The following is a 12,066-nucleotide window of genomic DNA, read 5'->3' on the forward strand; positions in this document are numbered from 1 at the left end:
TCTGTAGCTCTATTCCTAGTGATGGGCATGCCTAGGTCACTTTTTTTTCTAATACACAGAAATAAACTTTCAACACTGAGAAGTTAGTGTTTTATAATTTGTCTGGGGATACATCTGGACAATTGCAAAGACCAATCCTGTGCTAACAGTCTTTAACTCTGCCAGCTTATGCATTTAATCACAATGAAACACCTCGGAAACTTTTGGTTCCACTTTTTATTCTTAACGTTTATGTAAATATGGGTCCGTCAAGTTGCGAAAGGAAAAAATAAAGTTACCTTATTTTTAGGGGTCTGCAGTTATTTGAAAAATAATTGTTACTCATGAATAATTTAATATTTGATTTGAAATATCAAATTTAATGTAGTATTTGAAGTATTTGTTTTCAGTGCATATGATTACATCATGTGGGATTCATTAACAAAAATAGAGAAAAAAATGTAACATATACTGCTAAGATAATTTATTGAGCAATTTAGATTTATTTTATGCAACATTATTTACTTATTGTTTTTATATTTAACAAATAATCAGTGACAATTATTTAAAATTATTATCAATATACTCTATTTTTTGCAAATCAGATCAACATAAAACTTTTAAACTGAAAATTTGTTGTACCCCCTGCCCCTTCACTTCCCTGATGAAGACAAGAAGGGGTTCAAACCATGCGTACACAAAAATTGTGTTGAGAGACGTTAATTTATTATCAGATTGATTCACAAATTTTTTTTTTAAAAAAAGCACGTGTTCTTTTGCTGGTGAACAGCCTCGTATGTACCAAAAGCACTCGTTTCCGATACCAAACTGCCAACAAAAGACTGCACAATTAAATACAAGCATTAGCTAAGATATAAAATATTTAAAAAAAAATGAGCTCTAAAAACTTCACTGGTGCTCTTTGCACAAAATATAACTTGCCCCACAAACTAGGCTCATTAGTCTTGAGGAGCATTACTCGTCAAACTGAAGTATTAATTCATACAATATGCAATTGGGCTTATTGTCAACATTGTGCATTAATCATTGGAAAATATTGTGCTTTGCGACACAGTAACTATAAAACATGACCAAACCAAATTTACTCTGTAACCTACTATCTCATAAGTACCAGATAAACATACAACAAATACAAACACTATTAAAACGTGACGACTGAAAATCCCCCAGGAAGAGTAGACTAGTTGCAGTGGTCACTCGCTTCGATGTGCTGTCTCCCGTTGACACATTGCCGAGTAATGCTCTTCACACCTTTACAGCACTCAACTCGGGATTCGCTGATGGTGGCAAAGAACACCCTCAGGACACCTTCTGTGATGACTCCAGATTGTGGGTGAAGGAAAGGCCACACACCACCTTCTGCATCTCGTGGGCCAATATCGCTTCGCTGCTCCTGTTGCACTCGTAGCAAGGTCTTTCACTCTCGTGATTACGTATCAGGAACACTACAAGTCATTCCTCGTGACTAACACACATATCAATTAATGTTCTCAGGCTTTCACGGCCATTGTCTGGGTTGTAGCAGTGTCCTTGGCAAATAATTCTTAAGAACTTCAGTAGGTAACTGCTCCCTGATGATGGCGACTGCAATGTCGACCGAAACGTTGGTGAATTATTTGCCAAGGACACGGCTACAACCCAGAAGCCAAGCTACTTCACACATATCAATTGTTGCTGATAAATTGTCGTCTCCAACATGGGGTAACTGTCACACGTCAGCCTTTTTTTAAACAAGCCTGACACTTAACATCGCTGCATACTCCCTGTTAAATATGCACTAGCACAACCAAACTCGTTCTACTCACTCCCTTTTCACTCGCCCGGTGAATAAATATGGTGACATCGCCGGCGAGAGTTTTTGGGTACTGGGTGCTATTTTATCCATCCATTAGCATCCAAATCCGAAGAGGGAGTTTCAAAAACATTTGCCTCAGCAAGTTCCTCAACTCGTGCGACGAGTTACGTCAACCAGTCCATGGGTGAGTTACCTTGCTTTGGTGATAACACTATCGCCCTGATAACTGCCACTGCTTCCGGCGATCAAGCAAAGTCCGAACTCTTTAACATAATAGAGGTTGTTCTTACCAGTTCAGAGGCTAAGTCTAGAATCTCAAGTCGGCGCATAGTCTGGCAGTGTTACGTCCTGCAGGGGGGAGTAACGATGTTCTTCGGCGAAGAGCTTTCCATGCTTTCTGTGTGTCTGTGGCTTCTTCTCTGCAATACTCTCGGGGAGCCCCATTTATACTCTTTGGTACCAACCACCTTCGCTTTCCAGAACAGGGTAGAAAGGTAGGCAGAGGGATATGGTGCCGGAACTATATCCAGGTCACGTGTAGGTTCTGGGTCACGTGACTGCTGTGTATCGCGTGACAATCTCCTGGTCACATGACATTAGCTGCACGGGGCGTGGCCAGGAAGGTAGGCCACCTGCGAAGCTTTGAAGACGAACGATTGGTTCACTACCGAGTTGCGAGAAACACAATTACACCTGTAATAAATTATTGGTTTAAGAAAATGTATAGCCAGGTTTTTAAAAAATTTACTTTATTTTACACCTCTTCATTATGGCTCCATGTATATTCCTCTCTTATTGTATTTTGGATCAATTTTTCTTGGCATCATGTGAAGTGTGGAAAATATATTCACTGTATGTTAAAATTAAAATATTCAGTATTCATGATCTTGTAATATTCAATTTGAAATGTGATTCTAATGAAAAAAAAAAAGCTGTATTTGCAGAAACCTACTTCGTTTACATAAGCGTTGTAGATAAAAAGAAAGGAATGTTCTAAGTTATACAACATTCTGTTATTCTACACTAAGGTGAATTAAAAAAATAAAACAATGTTAATACTTGCTTTTGTCTGTCAGTCTGAAACTAGTGTATGACAATCAGCAGCTTTCTCAAGCATTTGTCTGGCATAACTGAAATCTAGAACTGTGAAATGATACCTCAGTGTCTTGAAACTCATTTCAATGCTAGGAGGTTTTGTCTTTAACCTTTTTGGAAAAATTATTTACTCTTAAACCTCAAAACTTTGAAGACATGGTTTTCCACTTTTTTAGCTTTACACTGATGTGATTACCCTGCAGGTCTGGAGAGGTTATGTGTCCTCACGGATAAAGGCACGCTTCACTTCTTTGTGATTGGGGATGGCGGAGCAGCAGAGTGTGCTGGCACTTCGACCACGCCACCCCATTTGACAACTCCACAGTCAGGCTACCCACTCATGCTGGGCTTCTCGTCTGATGGATCTTCCACCTCTTCATCCAATGCCAGTCCCAGGTAAGTCTCTGTCCATTTACAAATGTGTATTCTTGTACTGTTTAAGTTATATACGTTAGAATTAAGACTGTGGTTCTGGATTATTTTGGTCTTTTTGATTTTAGTTCATAAACCTCTATTTTTGGGTTTGGTTCTCTTTTTTTTATAGAAGCCAATTTCAAACCATGGAATAGGCCAAACGCTGCTGGCTTTGAGATTCTAATGGCGAAGTAACATATGTACTAATTCGGCATTATCGATAGACACCCAAAATTTTGTAAATAAAATTGATAAAAAATGTGTTAAAATAAGGCAAAAACATTGCAAAAGTAGGTGTATTATTATTTAAGTGGTGTAAAAAATCTGTAAAATGTTACAAAAAAATGATCATGGCAGGAGAGAGGAATTTCACAAGTATCTTAATGCTATTTGCTTGATTGGCAGAGTTATAGAATTTGCTTAGCTATAGAAAGTCATATTAAAGACCTTTCACTCTATGTAAAAGGTTAGGATTTTATTCTTTACTGTTAAGAATCTGAACTGTGAAAATCAAATTGAAGTTTCGGACTTAGGAAATAAATGTGATCCCCATCATTTGTTATAATGCTTTATTGAGTGGTAGTCGAGCCTGTGTTGATCTTGAGTTGAGTGTGTGATGGTGTGTGGTTTTGCAGCGAGCAGCTGCTCGTGAACCGACTGCCGCTAGGCCTGGCGGAGCTGCAGCAGCTGCGAGAGCTGACACTGTGTGCCAACTTGTCCCCGTGCTACGCGGCTACTGTGCCCCCGTGCTGGTCGGAGTTGATGCAGGCCCAGAAGCAGCGCCGCCACCCACAGCACTTGCAGCAGGGTGACGAGGTGCAGCACACACGTAGCTGGCGCCTGCAGACTGATGCGTAAGTACTCACAGCGTGCATTCTACGTCCATGCGAATATCAGGTTTTGGGTTTGAATCGAATACGAGTACATCCATAAAATTATTCTCTAATGTAAATACGTACCAAATTTGAATAGTAAATGACTTAACCTCAACAGGTAATAGTATAAGACCAACCAAGAAGGTATGTTATGTAAAATAATAATAACTATTTTTTCAGACAGTAGTTATTATTTCGAAGTGTTAGTATTCAAATTCAAGTCGCATACGAGTAATAAAATACCGTATTGGCCCGAATATAAGGCGACCCCGAATATAAGGCGACCTGCAGTTTCAGGAGGCCAAACAAATGTAAAAGTAATTTTTGGTAGAAATTAATGTGAAAATTCATTAGACATACATTTTGTGTTGATAAATCGTTTTTGAATTTATGTATAACAATTAATTTATATTTATCACATTACTTATTTAAAATAAGTTTGAATGGCCTACCCTAAAAGTCAAAAGAAAACAATTAGAAAATATTTACATTTTTAAGTATTACACTATAAATTTTTTCGTATGTTTACTCTAATGAAGCTGCATAATTGTCATCTTCAGAGCTGTTTATTTGTCTAGACCTCGTTCCCCGCCATTCCACTGATGTGTGATTGTTCATTTTTCACAGTTTACTGTATCTACGAATTTAAAATTTTTACAATGGCTATTAATCACTCTTAAAATACAGCAATTAACTTTCCGTTTGACTTAAGCTACGTATTACCACAGAACAAGGCGTATTACTATTTTGTAGTGTGTTAAACGTAAAAAAAGCAAACAAAGAATGCATCTTGCCGGAACAAAACAAGTGGCTAGCTGACATGATGAAGCATACGGCCAAGAATAACTTCGGTTACGTGACCGCGTATATTTGTCCATATTACTCTCTGACAGAGAGAGTCTGTTCTATGAATTTGAAAGAATAATCTATTATAATTATGAAAGGTTTTTACATAAATAAGGAGTGGATTATTAAAATAGCTTTTGAAGCAACGTACCAAATTCCTGTTAATATGGCGTCTTCGTGCGTGTTCGGCAATGTTCGTTTTACAACAAAGAAATATTGTGGAAAGACAGTTGGCAGCCGTGAATTTCCAAACATTACATCCGAAATGTTTGTAAACGTAAACAATCGTTCTGAAAATAACTGTGATATTTTAGTACAAATATTTCCGTTAAAAATCTGAAGATAAATTACCGTAAATATTAACACGCGGTTGTACACAAAGTACAAATATGAATTGTGAAATAAAAGGTTGCCATTTTGAGATGCTTCAACATTCACGTTTTTACTCAATAACAAATATTTTAATTTTCAACTTCAAACAATTGTGAATTACTGCAATATTAGGTGGATTTATCGTTTTTCTCCGTGTGAGGTAACAAAGTTTTAGTTAATATAAAAAATCGTGAACGTTTTGTTAAACAATGTTTCTACTGTAGCTTTCAGCTTGGAACTAATGTTTGCGGTTCTGGCGTCTTGGGTGCGAAAATAAGGCGACTTCCAATTTTTGCATCTCTCGTTTATGTAAAAATGGTCGCCTTATATTCGGACCAATACGGTATTTGTATTTAAGAATTTGAATATTCACACATACCTGATTAAAATGCATTAACATTAAATCAATGCATTGAATAGTAATCTTGGAAACTGTGTACGTGATTGGTAAAGACTGTGTTGACATTCACATATTGTTTAGGGGTGAGTGTTTTTTGCACTTGAACACCCATTGGACTGAAATATGTTACACTTGCAACAGTTTTTTTTCCTTGTAATTGGATACCATTTGCAAGAGAAGCCTTATTTGACCAGGCCATTTAGGATTTGTTATTTTCCGCACAGAATTACTGTGATTGGTCTGCCGACAGTAGACATGCACCTGTGAAACTCGACCAATCATGAGAGAGAGAGAGACTAATGTTATAGTGTTTTAACTCTCAGCTAGTCATGAAATCTTTTTGCCAAAAATACATAGCCCTAACAAATAGTTTTCATTCTTTTCTTACTGCATGGGAAATCCATGTCCTGTTTTTGGTCCATCACCTCAAAGGATTTTAGTACAGTGTGGAAAACATTCTATAACGGTTCTAAACAGATGTTCAATGCCGATTGTAATTTTGTTGTTTTATTTTTTCACAATAGAAATGCACCGACAATTCCAAACACTTCAAAAGGAGGTTGCTCACTCATTCCACATACATATGCCCGTCGAAAAAATGCTCGTTCGCGTGATGAGAATTAACGAAAAAAAATAGCGTCCTTCAGAAATGTTTTTACTAGTACACGAAATTCGTGCGGCCTTAAACATGGCCGCACCCAGCGAAACCGAATTTCGCCCCGAGCCAAATCGCCTACGAAGGTGGCCGTAATTTCTAATTTAGTACTGTTCGAAAGAAAATAAAACAAATTAGGTTGACTTAATACTCGGCCTGGCTCTGACCACCAACGTGAAATTATCCATTAGCAAATTACTTCATAATTTGGCGAGAAGCCACCGAACGCGACCTACTGGGGCAGCGATCGACAGACGACTGGTGAAGTCCTGCCACACTCTTCTCCACGCAGGGAGTAGACGTCACATGACCTCACCGACCAATCACACGCACGCTTCATTCACGCTTACAGATACAAGCCAATCACAGAACAAGTTACAACACATGAAAAAAACTTTTACATACAGAACTCTGGGCTTCCCCTGATCTATCTCTTTTCAATTTCACATCGAAATCGGGGACTTCCATTCTCGTTCTCTCTCCCACACCGTGAGAGAGCAGTTATCACACAGTTCCCACACAGTGGGGAAATTACCGTTATAACGTTTCGTTATATACAAAATAAACAGTTCAACGCCGATTGCAAATTTTGATGTTTTTTATTATGTTTTAATAGAATGTTGCACAGACGATTCCAAACACTTTCAAAAAAGGTTACTCATTCAGTCCACATACATCTTCCCGTCGAAAAACTGCTGGTAGCTCGCATGACGAGAAATTACCGGAAAATAATCGCGTAGATTGAGTCCTTCAGTAATGTTTTACTGCAAGTACAAGAAAATGGGACGACCTCAAAGAGAACCGCACCCAGCGAAAACGAATTCCGCCCCGAGCCAACATGCCTACGAAGGTGGCCGCAATTTCTAATTAAGTTATATCCAAAACGAAAAAAAAGAAAATTAGGTTGATTTAAATATAGGCCTGGCTCCGACCACCAACGTGAAATGATCTCTTCGTAAATTACATGATAATTTAGCGAGAAGCCATCGAACGCGACCTACTCGTCCAGCGTTCGACAGACGACTGGTGATCTCATGAACTCGTCTCCTCCACGAAGGGAGTAGACGTCACATGACCTCACCGACCAATCACACGCACGCTTCATTCACTCTTACAGATACAAGCCAATCACAGAACAAGTTACAACACATGAAAAAATCTTGTACACACAGAAATCTGGGCTTCCCCTGATCTGTCTCTTTTCAATTTCACATCGAAATCGGGGACTTCCATTCTCGTTCTCTCTCTCACACCGTGAGAGAGCAGTTATCACCCGGTTCCCATGCAGGGGGGGAATTACCGTCTTTATCTCGGTTGGCGGGGAAGCACTGTTCCTTTATCACTCCCACTTACAGGCCTCTCCTGCCTAACCATCACACCAGCCCAGACAGTCCCGTGATTTATAATTATATTACAACACGTTAATAAAATTTAAGAACAACAATTATAATACAAATTACTTTACAAAATTAAACTTATTGAGAAAAACCTGAATAAGTAGGCCTAAACACGTAAAAATCTACAACAGCGACTTCTTTGTGAAAAATTTCATAAAATTTACTAATGATAAAAATGTCTAATAAAATAATCAATACCTTCTTAAAAACACATCGCAAGCAAAAAATATCAACCCTAAAATATATAACAAATGGTAAAATATCATTAGAAAGACTTTTTAAGAAATATTTACATGCATAAAAATAGTTTAAAATAAAAATTATTTAATTAGGAGGGCAGGGTTCTGCAACATTACACCGTCTTCATCTCGGTTGGCGGGGAAGCACTGTTCCTTTCTCACTTACACTTACAGGCCTCTCATGCCTCTCTTTCTAACCATCACACCAGCCCAGACACAGTCCCGTGATTTATAATTATATTACAACACATTAATTAAAATTAAGAACAATAATCATAATACGAATTACTTTACAAAATTAAACTTATTGAGAAAAACCTGAAAAAGTAGGCCTAAACAGGTAAAATTCTAGTACAGCGACTTCTTTGTGAATAATTACATAAAAAATAGTATTGATTGAAAATGTCTAATAAAATAATAAATACCTTCTTAAAAACATAGCAAATAATAATAACATATATTAATAGCCATAACGTCTGATTCTACTGTTTCATAACCTATACATCACTCAAAAAACATTGACTTATTACTGCTTACATTACAAAAAAGAAGTTTAAAAGAAAATTATTTATTTTAGGAGGGCAGGGTCTTGCAATGTTACAATTCTTACAGGCAAACATTCTCACGTAGCAGTCATAAAACAATCAGTGTATCATCAATTTTTGATAGAAGTATCTTTAAATAAGCATGATATAGTCAGACAAGTTTATTTGTGGGCAGCATGTTGAATAAATATCAAGGTACCCAAGCTAGCATCTGCATAGCTTTTAGAAACTTTTGTTACCACATTTTTTTCATTTGAGTGTTTTAGGCAGTTGGTTTTTACCTTTATAATTTAAGTGTAGAATTCTCTAAAATAAAAATTTAATAATAGTGAAAATTATATGTTTAAATTAAAGTGCAAATATGGTAACTATTTGTTATAATTTTTTTTATGTTCTCTTAATACTTTTATTTCTACCATTAATAAATACTTTTATTTCTACCATTAATAAAAAGTAGGGATGGGACAATGCCACATTTTGGTCGAATCCAAATCCCTATTTCTTAGAGACCCGCTGAGACTAGCGAGTCTCGGCACGAACGAGTATCGCGTGGACGCTTGTTCCCAGCCCCGTTGCGTTTTTGTCCACTCTCCCCCTCCCAGTCCACCACCCTGGTTCTCAGAATTTAGCCCAGGATCATTGGCCTGACGTGAACCCCGCCAGGCAGTGCCCGATTTCAAGGATGATTTGCTATAGAAAGAAAAAATATGTGCAAAGATGGACCACCCACGACATCTAGCGGCAGAAACAGTAACGTCAGATCTTGTCGCCAGCGAGTGGAGCTGACGCCAGCGACACCTAGTGGCGATTTTGCTAACCTCCTTTCCTTCCCCTTTAGGCCGCCAGAGAGCAGCAGGCTCTATGTTTCCTCCTCGCGTCCTGTAAAAGTTGATCCTATGTAGCTTTCTGTGCCCGCCGGTAGAAAGCGCGGCAGTCGCTCTTTGGCGGAAACAACTGAAGGTGCAGTTACGACCACCTCGGTCACCTTCGGAATTTTTCGGCCCAGAGCCAAAACTTCCCCCTCTTTTCCCTAGGGCCGAGCGCCTGTTTTAATTAGGAGCTTTGTCCGCCACTGCGAAACTCTGACTTCAGCTACTTACCGCGTCATCTCGGCGTCCCCTCTGTTAAGACTTTATTGCGGCAACGACAAACTCTTTCGAATAAGGAATGTATTCGGCCGTGTTAAGGGATGTGGTCCCAGCTTCAAAATTCAGTAGTAGCCAGTCAGTCGTAGTAATTATAAAACAAGTCATGGTTTAGTTTAAATTTTATTAATTTTTTTTTATTTTACTAAATGATGATTTGTGCCGTGTCATCCGCGCAATTCTCGGTCCGCGCCTTTCGGATGTCTGCGCGAGACATTTCCTGAGTCCAGGAGCTACACCCTGTTTGGTGAGTTACTTCAGTATATTTATCCTCCCCGAATTCCCGTTTGTTGGCCTTTTCGCGCCGACTGTGTTTGACTGTCTGGAAGCAGTTCTAATTCGTTGGAATTTGGCTTGTGTTTCAGACAGGGTCCAACATTTGGGCGCTGAAATTGCACCCATCATGTTGTCCAGGACCCCCAGCTTCGAGTCTCTTTAAGAAGAGCTTCCTCCCGGCCAGATGTCCAACTTTGAAGCCCCGGGTGGTATTTAAAATATAACTTCTCCCTACAACCAACGAAAGAACTTACCTTAATTAATACCAGCGACCATTGCCATAGAGAACTTATCAAATACCGTATATACTCGTGTATAGCGCGCCCTTTTTTCCCCTCAAGTAAAGGAAAAAAATAAGGATGCGCGCTATACACGGGAAAAAAAATTTTGGGGGGGGGGGAGGCGGGGAGGAGTGGAAGTCGTTAACTGCCGGGTGACGGGTGACGTTTCTGGCCAGCCCCCACACATACGCACAAGCAACAAGGCCTCTGTTTCACATTCACACACACACACACACACACACACACACACACACACACACGTGCGCGCGCAAGCTCGCACATCATTGTCTCTTGTTTATTTTTAGACCTCCCCCCTTTACAGAAAGCCAGCTCAGAAGCTAGTAAAAAGAGAGAGAGAGAAAGAGAGAATGTTGTCACCAGTTCCCCCCCCCCCCCTCCCCCCCGGCAACTTCTTCGCTTCCTCCATTCCTCACCGGTGAGTCAAGTTCTCCGCGCCAGCTTAGCAACGTAGCGCGGCACGCCTCCCTCCCTTCCTTCCTTCCACGTACCAGTTGTGACGATATAGCGCTTCATTATCTTCCGTTTAGACAGCAGAGTTTATGTATTTTCCTGACGCATCACCACACATCAATTTAAATAATCAGGTACCACAAAATGTTAGTAAAATTTATTTATGGGGGAAAAAAAAATTTCAATTTTTTTTTCTTTGGAATTAGTTGCAAAAATCGTGGTGCGCGCTATACACGAGGGCGCGCTATACACGAGTAAATACGGTAATATGTGAAATTGTTATAGTAATGAATGGACAAACCTAACCTGCTATAATACATCAGGAAGGGCATATTTTAAATTGTTTTTCTGTGCTTGTTTTGTTGTTAACAGTATAATATAACGTGTTTTAATAATATCGGGCCGGCCCTCCTTTTTGTAACTTATTAATACCATTTTATTGTGAAACCAAAACAAAAGGAAAACAGATTTATTTAATTATTTTTAAATAAAACAGGAAACCTATAGACCAATCATCTTATGTAGTGTTTATTTATTTATCTTTTACCTATATCTATTTAAACGATCCACTAGCTCCCAAGTTGCTTGTGTGCAGGGAGTATCAAATTGTCTTGTTCACCACCTCGTGCCACCTCTGGTAATACTTGTATTATTCTTTATAATTTTTCCCAGCTGTTTCCTAGACCTTTTTTATTAAATTAAAATAATATAATTTTAGGGCACGAAGGGCGTATCAACTTCACCACATGTTATTAATAAAAATCACACATTTATTTTAAAAAATTACATAGGGCTATGTATTAAAAAAAATCTCATGTGTATTTATAAAATTATAAAATAAGTGCATAGTGCATACACCTGACATAAAATAGAGACAAATAACCTCAAAAATCACACACGTAAGTTTGCATCTGTCTAATTCTCTGTTAAATTAATCCTTACGTTTTCAATAAAATACGTTTATATAACAGACACCATTTAAACAAAGTTACTTTTTTTTCTGCAATGTTTTATTATTGAAGGTTGGAAATGATCGAGTAGTTATGCTAATTGTCAAAATGCAGCGTAGTTTATCTTATCTGTGTGCTATTTCCGTTAATTTAATAATATAGTTTAGGTATACAATTTTCAATTAATACCGTATTTACTTGTGTATAACGCGCCCTCGTGTATGGCGGGCACCACGATTTTGCAACAAATTCCAAAGAATAAATATATAATAGTTTTTTCCCATAAATAAATTTGACTAACAGTTTGTGG

At 38.3% G+C, this 12,066-nt stretch overlaps 1 protein-coding gene across 5 annotated transcripts in view; it reads left to right on the top strand.

Annotated features, from left to right (window-relative positions):
• The window catches only part of LOC134530772 (baculoviral IAP repeat-containing protein 6), a 328,951-nt gene that overhangs the window by 51,719 nt on the left and 265,166 nt on the right, over positions 1-12,066 (top strand). For all 5 annotated transcript variants that reach the window (XM_063365948.1, XM_063365949.1, XM_063365946.1 and 2 more), the window contains exons 9-10: positions 3,094-3,286; positions 3,940-4,158. In XM_063365948.1, the coding sequence (XP_063222018.1) occupies positions 3,094-3,286; positions 3,940-4,158 (412 nt within the window). The remainder of the gene's footprint in view (positions 1-3,093; positions 3,287-3,939; positions 4,159-12,066) is intronic.

This window comes from Bacillus rossius, chromosome 3, assembly GCF_032445375.1.
Source record: "Bacillus rossius redtenbacheri isolate Brsri chromosome 3, Brsri_v3, whole genome shotgun sequence".
In the NCBI taxonomy this organism is placed as follows: Eukaryota; Metazoa; Arthropoda; class Insecta; order Phasmatodea; family Bacillidae; genus Bacillus; species Bacillus rossius.